The 21,359-nt window shown below is 43.3% G+C and overlaps 1 protein-coding gene across 1 annotated transcript in view; it reads right to left on the bottom strand.

Moving 5' to 3' along the window:
• The window catches only part of LOC138999843 (cell adhesion molecule CEACAM1-like), a 52,625-nt gene that overhangs the window by 18,361 nt on the left and 12,905 nt on the right, over positions 1–21,359 (bottom strand). The window contains exon 3 of the mRNA XM_070402058.1: positions 10,481–10,726. Coding sequence (XP_070258159.1) covers positions 10,481–10,726 — 246 coding nt within the window. The remainder of the gene's footprint in view (positions 1–10,480; positions 10,727–21,359) is intronic.

Here is a 21,359-nt window from a genome sequence, read left to right as displayed (position 1 = left end):
TTTCCCGTGATGCCAGCATTTGTGATGACTATTAATAAATCACAAGGACAAACTCTAGACAGACTAGGTATATTCCTACCTGAACCCGTTTTTGCACATGGTCAGTTATATGTTGCTTTCTCTCAAGTTTGAAGAGCATGTAATGTTACAGTTAAAGTCCTAAGTACTTCATCACAAGGGAAATTAGTCAAGCACTCTGAAAGTGTTTTCACTCTTAATGTGGTGTACAGGGAGATAATAGAATAAGTTTAATCACTTTATCAGTCACTGTTTGCATCACTGTTGTTTTTATATCATGTTTTTGTTGTTTTCATATCATGTTTTTGTTGTTTTCATATCATATTTTTGTCATTTTTATATCATGCCTCTGTTGTTGTTATATCCTTTTGATACTGTTTATTTATTAATAAATTTATATATTATTTTCATATACATTTTACTAATTTCCTTTCATCTCTCGAACTTCTGTTCTAGAGAAAGGGCAAATAGCAATATTAAAATATCTCTGCTAATTAATTCCATTTTATAAATAAGTATATTTATTGATTTTTTACAGAGAGGAAGGGAGAGGGATAGAGAGTTAGAAACACCGATGAGAGAGAAACATCAATCAGCTGCCTCCTACACACTCCCCACTGGGGATGTGCCCACAACCGAGGTACATGCCCTTGACCAGAATTGAACCGGGACCCTTGGGTCTACAGGCCAATGCTCTATCCTCTGAGCAAAACCGGTTAGGGCAACTAATTTCCTTTTAATGTGCATAGATTTCGTGCACCAATTACTAGTCACTAATATTCACAGGCAGGTAAAGATAATCAATTTGTAGTTATACAGGCCTTCTCGGTGTCTTGGGATAGCTGTCAATCTCTGATGTCAGTGACCTCTCATTCTCAAAAAGTCTTTGTTCACTGTAGGTGAAGGCAAGTGTGGGAGACAGGGCAGATGTCCATTTGTGGTTGGGCACCTGATACCGTCCATTCAAACAATGTTGGAGAGTCTTTCATTGAAGTCTTTTCCAATTGACAAAATAAGTCATGGACTTTGAAGACTTCATGTGCTGAGAACACTCCTGTAAATAAATGTCACTAACTTATCTGTCCCTATCAGCTGGTTAAAATGTTCATGATAATAATGCAGAATGTCTCCTTTTCATAAAGTTGATTCATATGTCTCTTCATCTAGATCAGTGGTTCAAAACCTGTGGGTGGCGACCCTTTCACAGGGGATGTCTAATACTATCGGAAAACACATATATAATTACGCATTGTTTTTGTGATCAATCACTATGCTTTAATTATGTTCAATTTGTAACAATGAAAATACTTCCTGCATATCAGATATTTACATTATGATTCATAACAGTAGCAAATTTATAGTTATGCAGTAGCAACAAAAATAATTTTATGGTTGGGGGTCACCACAACATGAGGGACTGTATTAAAGGGTCGTGGCATTAGGAAGGTTGAGAACCACTGATCTAGATACATGGGGTTACTGGTGACAATTTAATGAAGAGAAAAGCTATGTGTTTACCAAAATAGCAGATTCCAGGTTGAGAAGAACCATAAGGTGGGCTTTAGGCCAAGGGAGATTAAAAGCTTCTGAAAATTTAGCTAGTTGACTTTTAATTATATCATTTGTATATTACACCAATCCAGAGAACTGGAGTTATAGGTACAATAAAAAGACTAGTAGAATAGGCCAAATGTTAGAAATGGATTGTATGTTTTGAACAGTGAAATCTGTCCCTCAGTCACTTTAACTCATAGGGAATTCCGTAAGAGTCATTAATTTTCCCCAATCATAATTTACCTTTTTAACTGTTGCTCTCACCTGGAACACACACTGAGAATGCTTCAGTGAATGCCTCAACGTAGTGAATGCCTCAACATAGTGAGAATGACATAGAAATCATAACTAAGACATATTTGTACTCCTGAGATGGTATCACTTGGATAAAATTCAATTAGCATCTTTAAAAGGGATCTACAGGAAGAAGGAAATGACCTTGGGGATCTTGGAATGATTTTCCAGGGTTATATTTAGACAGTAGAACATCTGCTACACACTTTGCAATCTATAGAAGGAAAAGGAGTGACATGAAATCCAGTGGTTAAAGATTGGAGAGGTAAGAGAAAAAACAGCAAGGCACAGAGAAAATCTCTGGGACTAGATAAAAAGTAAAAGCAATCAACGCATACTTATTTTATATTGGTTGGTATAAGTTAGTTAGCATTAAACTATTAGCATGATAACAATAAATTGACGAGTCTTGTGCTCTCTTCTCTGGAATTGTGAGGGGTTTGGAAAAAAGAAAATCACCCTGACATTCCAAAGGTATGTTATTGTGGATGTAAAAAGTCGATGGATGGGCTCAGTTAAGGTAAAGACTGACCTTTGTCAGGAAAGATACCTGCCTACCATATGACTACCCACCATGACTCACTTTAAGTTAGAAGGTTTTATTTTCAGACCATCCTGTGGGGTTACTTAAGGTTTCTGAGTTTGTAAGGCCCCCACATAGTCCTTTCCTGAGCTTATGAGGTTGAGTATGTGGCCCCTTTTTCATTCACACAGTCCAACTCCTTAACCTCTTGGGAGGAGAGAGGAGCTAGAGATAATTACCAATGGCCAGATATTTCATCAATTATGCCAACATAAGGATACATCCAATAAGAAACCTAAACATGGGACTCAGGAAACTCTGTGTTGATTCTGGAAGGCTGAGCACTCAGGGAAAAAATGAAAGTTTCACACCTCTCCCCATGGCTTGGTCTGCCAGTATCTCCATTTTAGGTATTCCTGAATGGTATAATTACAATAAACCAGTAATTGTAAGTAAAGTCCTTTCCTGAGTACTTTGTGGGGTTTTTAGATAATTATAAAGAATGAGGGGTCATGGGAACCTCCAAATCTAAAGTTAACCAGGCCAAAATGTGAGTTACATAGGCACCCCATTTGTAATGGCGTCTGAAGTTATGTCACTGAGCCTTTAACCTATGCGATCTGCACCCACTTCAGATAGTATCAGAATGAATTGTAGGACACCCCATTGGAGAATTGGTTGTTGATGAGAAAAAAACAGAAACAAAACCTTCAGCTCATATAAAAACTACCCAGCAGGGTGATGCTAGAAGTGATTATGATATTGTCAGTGATCTGCCTGTATTAGGTGCTCAGGGAGTTTGAGAAGACTTCACTTTCACTCCCCTCTCTCACTAAGACCTCTCTCACCTTCAGAGTTCACCTTCACCCCTTTTGCTCCTCTTTGTTCTCACAGAACAAGGCCTGAGGCAGTGGTTCTGATCCCAGGATCAGTGGAGGAGCAAGCATGTAAGTCATTCATATTGTTGTCCACCCTGAGGTGGGATCTGTTCTCCTAATGCCTAGACAGTCAGTAAACTGATATCAGGTTGCAGTGAAAGGAAGAAAGTATATATTATAAAGACACCAATGAAGGGAAATGGAGCAGCTGATGCTCAAAGACCAGAACTCACAGTGGTTTATATTTAGGGTCTTTTAAGGGGCAAAAGTCATGACATGGGGTTCAGAATCATGGGTTTTGAGGATTGGTCAGTTATGCTATAAGTACTCATGATGTGATTTATTTCTCCCGGCATCATCCCGGCTGGGGTCTTTGGTTATTGGAGCCTAGAGGTCTTCCTTCGTGCAGACAACCCATAGCTCTCCAACCCATTTTGGGGTTGGGTCGTTTATGTTCCCTTAAGAGCAGAAAACATCTATCCATCTTGTGTTTAGCAGACAACATCTTTCTCTGATCATGAGCACGATATCTCCTGCAACCTGTTTCACTGACTAGTTTCCAGGCTCCAGGCTACATGTGCATTCTTTCCTATCACACCTGCCAGTTTCTATTTTCTATTTATTATTTAACTAGAAATCATAACATCCAGCTATGGGAACAAAGCGTAATCTTCCTCTCATATTTTAAATTCTTCTATCTGGGCTAAATGTCAAATTAACAGACAGATTAACAGGAGACACTGTAAAATCTGATATATGAACAAATATTCTGGGACTGTAAGAATAGAGAACGAAGGAACCATTGGGTAGTGGAATCTTATATGTCATTCTGAAGCTGAGGGGGAAATAGGGTTGTGGTTTGAGGCTTCAAAAGGCAAGAATATTGTCATAGAGATGGCAAAGCAAATGGGAATGTCCCTCCTAGAGCTGGTCCTCTAACTAAACACATTCAAGGCAGTTTAGTGGGAAAGTCCAAGGCTTATTTCTTAAACCTTGTTTTCCCCAGTGACGATATCAATATCAACACCCTAAAAGGCACATCTCGGGTAAACACTCTGCTTCCCTTCACAGTAGAGCCACGACTCTTAGTAAGGTTTAAAAGTCTAACTAAAAACTCAATCCTAGTTACCAAGTCATTGAACTAAGTCATTATCAAAACAAAACATAAAAACACTGAAACATTGCTCTTTCAGTCTAAATGTGTCCTCTTTTGACTTCTCATTAGAAAAAAAACTAAAAGATACATTGGAATCTACTATAAAAAATTTCTTCATTCCTGGAGAGTAACTTGACACACTCATATCATCCATAGCTGTTCAGGAAGAACTAGGAGTCCTGAGACCCTGACTCATGTCTCAGATTAGTGCTTCCGCCATCACTACTCAATAGTTAAGCTGTTCCTTTGCTGTGTTTGTACATGTCCCTAATTTTGACTAGTATGTGAGCTTCTTGCCTGCATGAAGGACTCCAGTCATATGTCTATTGTTGAGGAATTGGGGGCAGGAGTCTTGCTGCGAGTGTCCAGCTAGGCTTCAATATTACCCATGCACTTTCATGTTTAACTTAATTTAATTCCAAAATGCGTACAGCATGAATGCGGGAGAAAGGTCCTGATGTGACTTAAAAAAACAAAGGGGTTCATAAGAGCCCCTGCAATCATGGTAACTTTATGGCATCTCTGTTTTTTTCAGTCATTAAGAGCTATTGTGTATGAGTGTCCAGGATAGGATCTGATTGTTTATTTCTCAATTCTTGGAATATGTAATGTACTCCTACTATGTACCTACCCATCACTATGCAGGGCCCTAGAGGCAAGAGAGTGGATGAGAGAGACAAACTGGACATGATTGCTGATGTCCAATTATTTATTTGACAACTAATACCTGAAAGGCACTTCAAGATGCCCTAAGATCCTTGATCCCAGCCAAACTTCTGACTTCAATATGCTCCTCCAGAATTTTCCTGAATCTCTTTCACTGTCTCCCACACCCGACATCCAGTCTTTCAGCAAATTCTCTTGAATCTATACTTTCAACAAATACATAAACTGACCTCTTCCTCCCACACTAGTCTGACCACCCTCACCTGTCACCTGGATGACTGCACTTGCCTCCTCAGTGGGCTCCCTGCCCTCCACCCAGCAGCCACACAGGTGCTGAGGAATGTAGGCTAAGGTGAACATCCTGATTCCTTTCTTGAGCAAGTTCTTTTGTCTGACTCTATGGCAGGAATGTGGGGGCGTGGGGAGGGGTCAAAAGTTCTTTCTGAGTTTTGTTTCTTAAAAGCTTGAAATCAATATCCCAAAATAGGAACTTCAGAAAGGCTAAATTTTGGTTGCTGTTACTAAACACAGATCACTCACGCCCACTGGGCTCTGAGTCCTCCAGAGGCTCCTCAGGTCACTCTGAGGGAAACCAGATTTCTGGCTATGGCCCCTGCCTCTCTGACTCCGTCTCTTCTCATCTCCAGCTCTCTCTGCTCCAACCAGCTTGCCTCCTTTTTGCTGCTCCAACATTTTTAAATGGAAAAAAAATAAAAACACCCCACACATGCCTTATTTCACTCTTACATCTATCACATTATTACTGTTCTTGCTGTTTGGGTTACCGGGTGACTCCCCCCACCAGCATGCCATGTCCATGAGGACTGGGATTTTGTCTGTTCTGTCTCACATCTGCACCCCCAGTGCTTAGAGCAGTGTCAGTAGATGGTGAGCAGTGGGTTGGTCTTCTTTGATAAAAGGGTAAAGAATTTACACTTGTGATCATGGTTGAAAAGGTGAAGTATTGAGGGACATGACCTCACCTAACTGCGATTCTGACCTAGACTGAGGGTCCAGGGAAGACTTTCCTGAAGAGAGGCATCTAATAGAGCAAGAGCCCAGGCTAACCTAGAGCTGATGGGGGGCAGGAGTAAGAGGTCCAGGCAGAGAGCACAGCAGGTGCAAAGGCCCGGAGGTGGGAAAGTCAAGGGAAGTAAATGAGTTAAACTCACTCATTTGGGTGATTAAATGAGCTAATAGACCTGAAGTGCCCAGTACACAGTATGTGCTGGAGAAAGGCCAGCTGTTGTCATTATTGCACATCCAGGGTCTGCCCTCCTGGGAACAACAATAACAGAATAAAGGCGTTCTTCCCTCCCAAACTGCACAAGCAATTCATGATATCAAGACTTGATTACAGCTTGACTGTGGTATAAGTGACAAGTGATAAACCACACATATGTAAAGTGTACAATCCGGTAAGTGCTGACACACATACACACTCCCTGTCACCCAAAAGTTTCTCATGTGCTTTTGTGGTCCCTCTCTCTGAAACCCACCCCACAGTCATCAGGCAATCATTCATCCTGTATTTATTGATAGATTATTTTGCATTTACTAGAATGTTATATATATAGATGAAATTACATCATATACTCTCCTTTTGGTGTGGCTTCTTGCAGTGAGCATAATGATTTTTATGAGGTGAAATTCTTATAACAAGATATTAATCTTTGTAAAGTGAAGATTTTACTGGCAGTATAGCCACATATTGTTCAGCCACCATGTTACCTAGTACTAAAATATATTCATCCCCCAAATAAAACCCTGCACTCAATGAGATGTTGCTCCCATCACCCAGCCCCTATCCCTTGAAACCACCAATCAGTATTCTGTCTCCTTCTCTTTCTTGTCCCCCGTTCTTTGTACCATCTACCCTGCCAGCCTGTACATCTGGTGCCCCACTTGTCTCAATGTCAGGGCAGTAATCTAAGCCTTCCAGACCTTATTCTTCCTTTGAACCCCCTTTCCCACCCCTCACATCTATCTAGCTCTGGGGGAATGGCACACCAATACCACTACACCAGCTCCAGTGACTGCTCTCTCAACTCGTAGGTCAGCCCTTCTCGTGTTCCTCAGCCCAACCTAAACCCACACATAGAGAGCCTTCCTATTTTCACCCCCAGGTGCCACTGAACTCATAAAATGTCTCACACCCCCAAACCTCCCAAGCTTTACAATTTCCCATCCTGACTCTGAACAAACCCCATCCCTCCACAACTACTTCCTGTGCTTCCTTCTGCTTACCCACCATCCAACTTGGGCCAGGTCTCCAAAATTTTCCACTAAATACCCAGGAAGCCACAATGGGCAGGAAGCAAAAGAAAACCACAGGAGAGATCATTTCCATTTCCCAGGTTCTGCTCGTTGACGCTCTAAGGCCAGGCACATCGAGTCTGCAAAGCAACAACAAAAATGAGACAAAGAAGTAGGACCCTGATGTCTGGCCTGAGCTCTGGGGCATGGATGTCTGGCAATAGGGTCGTCCAGTGTAGGCCTGCAGGTGGCTGACATTACAGGGATGTGCATGTTTACTGGAGTTGTTCTTTTATCACTGAATATTTGTTTAATTCTCTGTGATATTGTTCTTCGGAGGTGCAGTGAAAATGAATATAGAATGAGAACACTTTTGATGGTTTGGTCACATCTCCTCAGATCTGGTGCAAAGGCCATTCAGAGGCAACCTGGGAATGATCTGGCAAGTCAGGCCATCTCCTGCTGTGAACCCCACTTCAGAAGAGAGGAAGAAAAGTGGGAAACATTTATTTGGAGGATTATAACCACATAAGGAAAGAAATGGGAAAATTTGAAAATATGATGAGGATTGACACTGTAAGATGACAGGTTCAGCTAATTACAGGTAGATGATATCAAAGTAAATCTTGAGCCAGACAAATTCAGGGAGACAAGAGAGTCCGTATACAAGACCATGCAATAGGGCAGTGAGACTGACCTCAACACCACTGAAATAAAAGGCTGCGGAGATTTTAAGAACAGGAGAAAGATTCATAGGCATCTGTGTTTGCTAATTGGATTGACACAAAAGATAAATAAAACTCATTAAATCCTAACAGGAGGGTTTTCATTATTGTAACATTTAAACCTCACTCAAGGATAAGTTTTTATTGATGAGAGAGAGAGAGATGTGAGAGAGAAAATAACCAGTTTTGCAGGAGGCCGCCCATTGTCTTCACTAGCAAGAAGTGCAAACAAGGATCCCAGAATGCTGGTGAACCTTGAACCCATGGCAAGGGCCTGAGTTATGCACTGATTGTCTTGTCCTGACAAAGGGGGCTCAAGCTATTTCCTGATCAAATAGTCTCAGAGTAAATCCTTCTAATATTTACTGACCTTTAAGATAGCCTGACTGTTACTGCAACTACCTGCCTAAGGGTTTTCTGTTTAACCAAAGTTGAATAAAAGCCTGGCGAGGCCTGGGCACTAGTGGAAGTCCTTCCCCTTGAGTTGGACTTGCCCACCTGGCACTCCAATATTTCCAAATTATCTCTTGTCTTTTCTCTTTCATTTGTGTGCAGCTCCTCTTCCAGATCCTGAACCCTGAACCACACAGGACATGGGGGAACACACATACACACAGTTGCCTCCCATAAATGCCTTGACTGAGGATTGAACATGCAAACTTTAGGTGTTCGGGACAAAATGCCAACCAACTTGGCCACACTGGTGAGGGTAAGCAGGACTTTTGACATCTTGGTTTAAAATGTTCCCACCCAAGTTAAGCTCCTACTCTTCCTCAGAGAATGAAACATGGAAAACAGGAGAATTAAATTTTAGTAGATTGGACCCAAAATTTCTTGGCAGATATTATATGAATCATAACTGGAAAGAAGTTATGTTTTTTAAACTTACACTTTTATTGATTTTAGAGAGAGGAAAGGAGAAGGGGAGAAACATAGAAACATCAATGTTGAAAGAGAATCATTGATTGACTGCTTCCTGCACATCACTACTGGGGATCAAGCCTGAAACACAGGCATGCGTCCTGACTGAGAATTGAACCATAACCTCATGTTTCTTGGGTTGATGCTCAATCACTGAACCACTCCAGCTGAATGTCAAGAAGCTTTTAAGGAGACATAGGTATATTTCAAAAGGACAGAGAATGAATCTGCAATTACAAATTGCAGTTACATTTCTAAAGGAGATGCTCTAAAAACAAAAAATTGACATAAGAGGCTTATAGTCAGGAAGAAAGGTTAGAGACTCTGAGGCAATAATGAGGCCTCTTGTTCATAACACAACTGCTTTCTGCACAGTAGAGGGAAACACACCTAAATCCTTTCAGCCAGGACCCAGTTTGCATCACCTTCAGTTCCTGCGATATATAAATAAGTGCAAGTTCCCAGCCATTTATAAATAGATGCAAAAAGGTGAAGAGACTGAACAGAGATGGCATCTGATCTGCCAGAAGGCTGTGTTCCTGGAGTTTTCCATGGAGACATTACATTTCTCTCTACAGTCACCTTCCCTTTGATAAAATGTCATCTCCAAGGAAGAAAAGTATTTTCCATCCTCCAACATGGCTGGTTTCTGCTTAGTGTCCTAAGTGCAGAGGACTCACATTCACATCACAGTTTGCTCTGATGCAGGCTTTTTTATGAAACCTGAGATGGGAGATTTAAAATTCCCTTGGAGCTTAGGCGGCCTCACCCTCACACTTCACCTGCAGTCTCTCTACCTTTGGGTGATGCCCTCCTCTCAAACAGATTACAAGACTGCATCAGGTCAAAATTAGCTCCATAAAAGGTGAGGTCATTTATAATTCTGTGGGCATCAGTTTGAACTAGGACATTTGCTAAGCCATGGTTGCATTACCATCATTCCCAATTCTATTCTATCAACAAAGAGGACAAAGTGCTACTGAATTCATGCAAATAAATCTATTGCTATAAACATAAGAATACTTCAGAAGGCATTAGTAATTTTTTGGGAGAAGTAAAACAGGGAGACAGTGTCACTGTTGCATCTCACAGAAGTGTTCTCTTGCCTATTCCCATTGTAACAAATGTCCAGGTACCCTCAACAGGTCTCCCTGGAATGGGAAAGAGTTTATGTTCCTGTGAGCTTACTCTTACTCATGCCAGTCATCATACAATGACTGCCCTCCAGTGAAGCACATGGTGTCCCCTCCATTGTGGAAATGGTGCAAATGGGACCAACAGAGATGGGGTCCAATGTGGAATGTTACCTAATGCCAACAATAATGACAATGCCAGCTCACATTTTTTAGTGTTTATTGATTCAAAGCAAGTCTTCTAAGCAATTTCCACCACCGCAAGAAATCTAATAGGTGCATTTTTTTTTCAGTTTAAGAACAAAGGGGAGGGGAGAAGGATCACTAGTACTTGACATATAACTCTACAGGCGCACTTTCACTGTAGCTGACGGGGTTGGAGACTTTACACTGGTAGTTCCCAGCATCCTCTCTCCTGACAGGGTCTATGGTGAGTGTTTTGTCATCCTGGGACAGCTTCATCCTCCTCCTGAGCCGCAGACTTGTAGCATTGAATAACCATTTGATGGAGATCTCATCTGTGTAGCAGGTCATGACAACAGCATCCTCATTCTCTGTGACTGTGGTGTTGCTGGCTATGAGTGTGGGCACACTCGCTGGCCCTGTGAAGAAATAGAGGGTGAGAATGATTGAGTGTGAGCTTGATACCTGGGGTCATGCTCCTTCCTCAAACATATCAGCCCTGATTCTGATGGTTCTGAGGGTAATTTGGTTCCACAGTAAACATTAATTAATTCTAAATTTTCCCTCACTCCCCAGACCAAATCTACCCCTTTTAGCTGAAGAACCCTAAGAAGGAAGGAAATGAACCAATGATTGATCTAGGGATCCAAAGACATCTAATAAGGCCACTGGGATTGGAAGAAAAGATGAAGCTATGGCAGCAGAAAGACCTCAAGTGTCTCAGATCAATTTCTCATGGACTTCCTGATTCTGCTTAGGGACTGTATCTCCCTCTGACTCACTTTCCCCTCAGTGAAGGAAAATGAATATTTGACTGCCAGGCTGACAATGTACTAGTCATAAAATATTTACAGTATCTGACGTAAATATTGGGAAGGAAAACTGCTCAAAAAGAGGCATTTGTTATTGATGAACTTCACGAGAGAATCCCCTGGGCTGATCCCTAGTGGATGAGAGCTGCCAGGGGCATCTTTTCTCCTTCTCCTCTCTTGGGATGCTGACCTTTCCCTGAACTCTCCTAAGTTCCCCAGAAGAGTCAGCTAATAATCTGTGAAGCTCGTAAGGTTGTTCTCGCCATACACAGTCTCAGGGGAAAGACCAGGCTCCATCTCTTCCGAGACATGGCTTTTAGGGTTGAGCGCCAACTACTGACCAGATCAGGAGCCTTGTGACTCTGGCACATGGGAAACTGTTACTCTCACTCAGCCCTTCCCTGGAAGCAAAACCCAACCTCACACAGGCTCCCCAGGGACTCAGGAGTCAGGACATTGTGACAGGGGCCTGGAGAGGGGCTGCCCAAACTGAGATTCTCTGTGAAGAACCCAGGGAACCCCTCAGGCCAGGACCTTACAGAGCTCTGCAGGGTCTATCCTTGGGACATGATCAGGGAAAGAGGATCATGGACCTGGACTGAGACGTGTCTCTCTCCATTGACTCAATCTCATCAAACTGGTCCTTTTCTCTGTGGTGAATGTCTGTGGGGCTGGAATCTGGGAAGGGAACTCTGGCTTTAGGAAGTTTGTCTCCACTGTGTGTCCTGCACTAAATGCCAAAACCCAGCTTGGGACACGGTGCAGAGGGGGATGGAGGAGAATCCAGGGCTGGCAGTCCTGTGTGTGAAGTAGAATTAACCCGACCCGACACCTAGAGGTCAGAGAGCAATAACTCACGGTATACATTGAGCCGTCCAAATCCTATTTCTCTTTTTGAATGGTGAAGGATGGCTACTACGAGGTAGATTCCTAGGTCCCACACAGTGACGTTTCTTATGGTCAGGGTTCCATCAAATTTTACTGTCTCTCGACCAGTGTATTCGGGCCCTTTTATATATTTCCCTGAACTCCATGATACATATGCAATTAAATTAGTGTAGTTCATCACGAATCCCCTGTACCAAATAAAGCCTGTAACACCGGGAGGCCTATTTTGGGTACGTAGTATCACATCCTGCCCTTCAAGAGCACTGGTCATGACAATCTCAAATCGTGCAGTGGTGGGCGGAATCCACAAGGTTAAGAGGAAGACTAGAAGAGAAGAGAAAAATTGGTCAGTATTTCATTGGTGTATTGGGATGGAGAGATGAGGCATTTCTCTTCATCTCTCAGCCTTGGTCTGCCTGTGAGTTCGTGTGTGCATCTCCTTGGTCAAGGTCAGCAACATGGCCACCATGGCTTCAGCACCTCGGAACCTAGGCTTTTTGCTTTGAATTCTCTGTCCCAGCTGTCTGTGTGTCTATCCTCCTCACTGCCCTCAGATCCCTGTTGACACTCAGGGGCCTTCTTGGAAGACCTTCCCTGACCACATTCTCTAAAGACCCTCTATCTTCACTCTCTGACCCGTCCCTGCTCTGTGCCCTTCAGGGCACTTGTGGGTACATGATGTCACATGTAGATCTCTTCTCGTCTCTTTTCTCCCTGTATAATGTGAGAAGCATGTGGGCAGAGGGTGTTGTGATCTTATGCCCTCAGTGCCTGCAATAGGCTGCAAACACCTGTGGGTGCATGAATGAGTGTTCCCAGGCTTGACCACGTCCCATGATGTATGTGCTCATATTTGTAGTTGGTGGTGGGGACAATGTTTAGTGACCCTGGTTAAAATGTTTCTGGTATCACCTGAAATAAATTGTTATGACTGTGGTCAGTTGTCAAAATTCAATACCCAGTGATGAATAACAGAAAATGAACAGCAATTGAGGTTTTCCTGGCCCTCTCCACATGATGAGATTTTACTGCTGCTGAGCCCCCTCTCTCATCCTACTCTGCGTCCCTGTCCTTTCACTCAGGTCCAAGGGGAAGCCCTTCCTCTCCTCTCAGAGCGCCGTCCTCCCCGGGAGATCTTGACCAGTCTCCGACTCCCAACCTCCCTTCCATTCCCAGGGATTGTCTCCTCCTTACCAGCCATTAGAAGCCTCAGCCAGGGGACAAGTCCTCTGCTGGAAGAGGCTGCAGGGAACTCCATGATGACTGCTGCCTGCTCTGTCCCGCCCTCTGAGAAAAGAGCTCGATGTCAAGTAAGGCTCCCAGGCACCTCTGTCCAGACTGGTGGGATGTGCGGTCCCTCCTAACTATATGCTGAGCCTCCTACTGGGGCAAGATAACCTCCCTGGTCATGTGGGCCAGGGAGGAGTCAGGACTCAGGACCCTCCCTCTCTCTACCCTCATTTTTGCCAAGCCTGTTGCCCGTTTTAGTATTTTGGTTCTCTGGAAACTGGTGAAGCCTCTCACAACACACACAGATACAAACACAATCTTGCACATGCACAGACAGGTGGCCAGAAAAGCAGTAGCCTGAGGCGTCCAGTTTCTGGTCATTCTCCACAGCTCCCTGTCAGTGCACGTTTGACATTTTCCTTCAGCAAAAGAGTTCTAGGGCCACCTTAGAAAATTGTCACAGGGATGTCACCCCGGCTGTGCATTGGATCTCCTGTGAAACTTTGTAAGGATTGGGATGCCCAGGTGACATATTAGAAAGGCTGCTTCAGCAGTAGCCCATCTACATGGATGCCAGGATTAGACCCTATGATATGAAGGTGGGTGGCCCTGCCCCTCTCCGCTGCACAGGGAGGGTCTCCACATCCAGTTAAAATGCAAATTCTGACTCAACAGCTTTGCCATGAAGCAGAGACTATGCACGTGAGAAGCTGTCGGGGGAGGTGGAACTTACTGGCCTGTGAGCCCACTGGCTATAGCAAGGCTGTTGGGGGCACATGGCCCCTGAGAGGCTGACCCTCTCACAATAGAATTGGCCCCTGCTGCATCTTGGTCTTGGGTCTGTCAGCACCACACAGGGAGCCCTACAGGCCCCAAACTGGGGATTATTTCTGTTTGTGACACAGAAACCCAGCTGGGTACCAGGTCTTCCCTGTGATCACAAATGTGCTGGGAAGATGGGATTTCCTCCCAGCAGAAAGGCCAGAAAGGTGACTGGGGGTGAGAAGGCGTCAAGCTGGGTGATGAGTGCAGAGGGGACCCTCCCTCTGTCTCATGTTTTCACCAGCCTGGCCGTTGTTTCCAGAGGCAGAGACCCCATCATAATGGGTCTCGCAATGACCTGCATTTTCCAGGTGTGAAGGATAAGATGTGAAGCAAGGACTGTGGTGGGAGCTCAGGTGGCTGTGGGCTCCAGGGTCCTTGGGGAATGTTTTCAAGGAGACCGTCCCTGTCCTTGCTGGTTGACCCTCTCCATGTCCTCCCTGACTGTTCGGGCAGCCTCTGTCCTCTGCCTGGGAAACTTTTTTGAGGTCACCTCACCTTGACCATGTGTGATTCCAGTTAACAGTTGGGGAGCAGCATAGAGATCCCTGAAAAAGCAGCTGCACCTAGACCGTGTCAAGGTCAAAAATGTCCAAAGCTGCGGAGGATTCTTATGAGTTTTTCAGCTGAATAGATGTCATATGACTGCAAGCAAGATCTCAAATCTTGAGAGGAACAGCAGTTTTATAGCTTATTTTTTACATGATAATCAAAGGAGAAGATGAAAAAGTTGCATAAAATCCATTGTAAAGTGAGGAAAAGCATAGCAGGGAAATCTCTAGAAATAAATAAAAAGCAAAATGGAGAAACACATATTATTTTGACATTGGAGGGTCAGGACAGTTAACATTTCCAGCAGGTACAGAGTCTGTGCAGGGAACCAGGCAACATGAGTGCTCTGGGGGCTTGTATTCTGGTGCCACAGACTCTGCCTTCAATGGGTTTAGCAAAGAAAATTTGCTGGAGGTATGTGGTGTCAAAGGTATGTTATCCATGATGCGTAAGAACAGGGAAAGGGCTCACTTGAGGTAAAGTCTGACATTTGCAAAGGAAGCTGTGGGCCTGGGACATGACTACCTGCCATCACCTGCCCAGTTAGGCATTTGTGATCAGACCACACTGTGCGTCACTGAGCTTGCCAGGCCTGTCATGTGGCCCCCTGGGCTTATCAGGTTTCTTGCACAACCGCTTTTTCATTTACAGTTTCTGAAAGAGCAGGTGGGATAGCACAGGCATGACTGAAGACCCGGAAAAATCTGTTAGTCAGGGAATGGAAATAGGTCTCCTTCTGCACCTCCTTAGCCAAAGCCCAGTTCAAGTGTGGTTTCCTGTGTGTTGTAGTTGCTTCTCAATATTGCTTCCTGGAAGGCAAAAGGATACCTGCAGGCAATGTCAGGTACTGCACTGGGAATGCTGACCAGGCTCCAGAAGGTGGGAGATCACTGTGAGCCCTGGACAGAGGTGAGCTCTGACCTCTAGACTAAGAGCCAGCCATCCGGGAACCAGTCCCTGTTTGTCTCATGCCTCGTGACTGCATCCCAGGGCAGGCTGGGTCCAGTGAGAGGACTGGCTTTCTCCAGAGTATTATGAGTCCAGTGTCCAGAGAGCTGTCCTCTCTGGTGGATCTGCTGTTTCAGGAGGATGTGCAGTTTCAGGTTTTCAAATCCAGGGCCTGGTGAGGGCTTTTTTGGGAGAGGGTGCTGGCCTGGATGGTTGATCCCCAAAATGCCCTCCATGTTTCCCATCACAGCATTGGGATGTTGCATTCAGTCCCCTGTGTCCCTGTCTGTCATCTGCTCTAGGCCTCCCCACAGGGCACAGATTCTGGAGCAGCTCCACATGGAGTGTCAACCAGGGGACTCTGTGTGTCCCTCTGTTAGGGGAGGGGGTGCCCCCGTGGGACCCACAGCACTTCTGAGACGGAAGCAACCCCAGATCCTGGGTTCTCCTTTCCCATCCTGCTGAGGATGTTCCCCTTGCTCCCCAGGACACGGTGGGCTGGTGAGATGTCTTTAGGGGCCATAGGATGCTGTATTCAGACCAGGGAACTTGGGGATGGGGAGTCATCCCCTAATTCCCTTGAGGTGAGAGTGAGCACCCTCCTACCTTGGTAGAAACTCTACCTGGGATGGAGAATCCAGAATGTCTACCAGGTCAGTGATCTGTGATAAAAGTCAGAACATGGGCTGCTTTCGAGTCCCTGAAGATAAGAGGGGTGGGGAGGGCTGTGATTTCCTGGCAATGAAATCAGAGAGGTCTGATCCCTCACTGTTAGGTTCCTGTCCCACTATCCTGATTGTAAGTGTGGTAAACACCTGGCCCTGGGACATCACAGTGTAAAAGGCAGCTGTGGCCTCCTCCCAGGCTGACACCAAGGTCTTCCTGTGGATAAGGAACATGATCTGACTGCAAGTGTCACACAGGGTGACAGGCTTCCATTATATGACTTCCCTCATCCATTAAATGAGTGTTTAATGAGTATCTGTGGTGTTTCAGGTCAGGGCTGGGCCCTGGGAACACCAGAGAGAGCAGGAAATATGTGGGCCCTGCTCTTGAGAAGTTTCACTTGTAAGGAGAGACAGGCTCTCAGATAAACATTCCATAAACATTTGTGTAGAAAAGTCTTTCACACCAAGAGTTGGGTGCTTGTAAAATTATCAAAGGGCTAGAGAAATGGAAGTTGAAGACTTGCCACTGGATGTTGTGTTTCAAGGTCACACTCACACAGCCCAGTCTCACAGGCAAAGAGTTAGCTCTGTCTGCCAGAGGCCACCCATCAGTCAACACAGTAGCAGAAAATATAGGCCCAACTCCTCTCCAGCTTCCAAATTACACACAAGTGCATCTCAGGGGCTAAGTTTAATTCATATCTGGATTCTCAATCACAAGGAGTGGGGGAATGGAATATTTAACCTTTCAGTCTACCTGATATCGGTGGGAACATGGATAGGGGTGGAACATAAATGCCATGTGCAAATACATGGCATGTCTGGGCCCACATGCAGGCTGTGGCACTCTAGGTAGTGATCCCACATCAAAAATCCTCAGTTTTCCTGTGTGATATCATACAAAAATATTTGGTGTTATTTCCTGGTTCTTAGAACTGAGCAACAAAAAATACTTGGAATGTTCTGATTTATAAGGGTTGATAAGAGGGTCTTTTGTGATGATGAAGAAACATTTACAGGCCTCTGGACAGATGCAAGGTAAGGGCAGGTCACCATAAAGACAAAACCTTGCTTAGAAGCTGGAATTTCCCTGAAGAGATGAGGTTATATTAAATGTGTAGGAATTTTTGGCTGTCAATGTAAGAAGAGTTTAAACCTGTACATAATTTTTATGAGTTTATTTGAGCCAAACTGATGAGAATTGCTGGAAAGCCAAACTCAATGGACTGAGAAAATGCTTCAGAGAATTGGAGTTTTACTTCTTATTTTATACATTACAATCAAAGCAGAAGGCGTAAGGGGTTACATGAAATCCATTGGTAAAATATTAGAAGGTGGGAGAAATCAAAGTGGGGAAATCTTTGAGATTCGATAAAAAGTAAAACATGTAGACACATACTAATATTACATGGGTGGGTACAGAATAGTTAACAGTTAACAATTAACATGATGACAATAACAATTAGGGGTTCTGCAGTGCAGTAGGAAATCTGGAAATAAATAAATTACACAAACATTCCAAAAGTATGCTATTGTAGTGGCTTAGTTAAACTAAAGATTGACCTTTGTTAGGGAAGAGATTGGCCTAAGACAAGACTACCCACCATGGCTTGCTTTTGTTTAGAAAATGTTAATTTCAGATCATCTTATGTGGTTACTGTAGGTCTCTGAGTTTGTAAATTCCACCACAGGCCTCCTCTGACCTTGTCAGGTTGAGTGTGTGGCCCTTTTATGTCAACACTTTCAAATTTTGGTCATAAGTCAATCTAAAGGATGCATTAATGACCAACATTTTGATTGGACAATGTGCTCCCACAGGGCTAAGAAGGCTCATTCCTAGAAAGCCTTAGTGTAACCATTTGTCTCGCTGAACATCCCCAACGGACCATTGGGGATGAGTCAAGACTGTAACCTTGGAAGGAAGTCAAGGCTTAATTTTCTCAAAAGTGAAAAGCAGGTAAATGGGAGGCAGGCAGGTTCCATGGGCCTTCACTAAGCAAAACACTCTGGATTATTTCTAACCTATAATCCAAGTTTTGCTCTCTGTCTCATTTCTCTGTATTCTTCCTCTAATACAGGGGTCCTCAAACTTTTTAAAGAGGGGGCCAGTTCACTGTCCCTCAGACCATTGGAGGGCCAGACTATAGTTTAAAAAAAAACCATGAACAAGTTCCTATGCACACTGCACATATCTTATTTTGAAGTAAAAAAAACAAAACAGGAATAAATACAATATTTGTATTTGCATGTGGCCCTCAGGCCATAGTTTGAGGACCCCTGCTCTAGTATGACACTTACTCATAGATTGAGGGCAACCTATACAACTCTTCAATTATTATCATCTCATCATGAGGTCGGTTCCCATTTATTATCGCCCCTATATTTCCCATTGAAAACACTCAAGTGTTATTCATTATTAATCTGATTCCTGCTAGTTTTGCAATTAGAAGCTATAATCTTAAGGTTTGTGCAGAAAAAACGTTGTAAGAACACAATGCTATAAATTACAATTACCATCTAAATATTCCAAAGTCAAGGAAGACAGTAAAAGTTTAATCAGTAAATTTCTTATATCTCAGCAGCAGTTATAGAGAGCCTTGATTGTAAAGCTTCTATTTTAATTAATATAGTTTGTAGTCCTTGCTAGGTTAAAGTGTAAGCATATTCCCATGATCAGGTTCTAGCATTCATACAAAAAATATCTTTCTCAATATTTCTTTTCCACTAACTTTCTACATCTTCCCATGATCTTCTTGATTTATTGCTTTAATCATTCAAAAATAACCAACTTACGAAAACATGCTCAAAGTTGCTAATCGCTGAGAAATGCAAATCAAAATGACAATGAAGTATCATGTCACACTGTCAGAATGACTATCATCAACAAATCAACAAATTACAAGTGCTGGCAAGTTTGTGGAGAAAAAGGAACCCTCTTGCACTGCTGGTGGGAATGTAGACTGGTGCAGCCACTGAGGAAAACAGTATGGAGTTTCCTCAAAAAATTAAAAATGGATCTTCCATTTGACCCACTAATTCCACTTCTAGGAATATATCCCAAGAAAACAGAAACATCAATCAGAAAGGATATATGCACCCCCTTATTCATAGCAGCACAATTTACAATAGCTAAGGTCTGGAAACTGCCTAAGTACCCATCAGCAGACTAGTGGATTAGAAAGCTGTGGTACACTTACACAATGGAATACTACGCTGCTGTAAAAAAAGAATTACTACCATTTGCAACAGCAGGGATGGAACTGGAGAACATTGTGCTCAGGGAAATAAGCCAGTCAGAGAAAAACAAATATCACATGACCTCACTCATTTGCAGAATATAATGGACAACAAACTAATGAACAAAAATAGAACCAGAGACATAGAAGAATCAAACAGACTGCCAACCAATGAGGGAAGGCAGGGGATCAGAGGATTAGAGAACAACCAAAGGACTTTTATGTATGCATATTAGCATAACCAATGGACACAGACAGTAGGAGTGGTGAGAGCCTGTGCTGGTGGTTGGAAGTGGCTGGGGAGAGGTCAATGGGAGGAAAAGGAAACTCATGTAATACTTTAAACAATAAAAAATTTAAATGTCTTTAAAAGCATAAAAGTGCTTTTATTCTTTAAAAAATGTAACCAACTTTCCCAGCCAGTGTGGATGAGTGGTTGAGCATCAACCCATGATCCAGGAGGTCACAGTTCAATTCCCATTCAGGGCACATGCCTACGTTTCGGACTCCATCCTCCCCAGGGAACATGCAGGAGACAGCCAATCTATATATGATTCTTTCTCATCATTGATGTTTCTCTCTCTATCTCCCTCTCACTTCCTCTCTCTTAAATCAATAAAAATATTTTTTTAAATAACCAACTGATTAGGAAAAACTACTTACTTTTAAATTCTCTTAAAAACAAACACATTCCATTCCTTTCCTTTGCAATAGCATTCCTTCTAACTTTCAAAATGTTACCAGAAAGAAAGCCAGGTCCTGAACTGATTTGCTTAAGGCCAGCCTGCAGTGTGTGGGTTCTTGACTTGGTCAAGAAAGCTTTCACAACATGAGTTCAGGTGATTTTGATAGTATGTTTTTTAAATCTTGGAACATTGAAACAAGGAAAGGCTTAGGATAGAGACAGTAGGAGAGAGAATAGGCAGCACTGTTTGGCCTCTCTAGAAACATGGGGATGAAGTGAGTCTAGGTGAGGATGCTGTCAGCTCACAGGTAAAAGAGTCTGGGGGTTAGGTCAATGGGATTGATTAGCCCAGGACAAGCTGCTGCTGCCCATTGCTCCCCTGGTAAACTCATAGAGTTTAAAAGAAAGAAAATTCACTCAAAAAGGAGATTTTTTGAGGGGGGGAGTGCCAGAAGGAGGCATGCCGTGGCTTCTTTGTCTTGAGAGATTTTATTTACTTTCCAAATGTGGGGATTTAGCAGAGGTCTCAGGAGAGATCTCAATAGAGTTTTCATCAGCTTTCCCAGGTGTCCCATTTAAGGGTCATGGTCTCTATTAATGGGTCACTGCCAGGGCAGGCAGTCTAAACCTCATTATCACTAATATTACAGGGAAGGAAAGGCCTCCCTGGGGCCAGTTCTGTGCATTACTAGGCACCCGGGGCTCTCCACCCTGATGGCCTTCCATATCAGGCTGTAAATTGCTTGGACAGTTGGTTCAGCTGTCTGTCTCAGTTGCCTAATTCCACTTGCCAAGGAATTTTCCTAGCTTCTTACTAACCTGTCTCAAAAAGAGAAAACATAAAAAAGTTATTATTAATTACTTGTATTATTAATAATACAAAAGTTATCATATACACCTTTAGTCATTATTAAACATCGGGCTATATATACAATGTTTGAGAAAAGTCCAAAGAACAAGTGTAATTATTATTATCTTCTTATATAAAAATCATGGGTGGTGTTCATCATGTCCAGAAGAACCGCCATGACCAAAGGGAAGGAAGTCAGTCCTGCAGGGGTTGTCTTGGCAATGGTTGTGCCCACCCCAAGCTGTTTTCCAGAGTTGTTTCCTATAAGGGTGGGTTTTGAGGTAGGAACCCACCCTCGGAGCATGGAGGCAGATATTTCTAAAGTGTGCCGAGTACCAGCACAGCCACGGGTGAACCTGAG

This window comes from Myotis yumanensis, unplaced genomic scaffold, assembly GCF_028538775.1.
Source record: "Myotis yumanensis isolate MYYU_CA2020_CCGP unplaced genomic scaffold, mMyoYum1.0.hap1 SCAF_23, whole genome shotgun sequence".
NCBI classification, from domain to species: Eukaryota; Metazoa; Chordata; class Mammalia; order Chiroptera; family Vespertilionidae; genus Myotis; species Myotis yumanensis.
The sequence above is the reverse complement of the archived record's forward strand: the minus strand, read 5'-3'. Positions and strand labels throughout refer to the sequence as shown.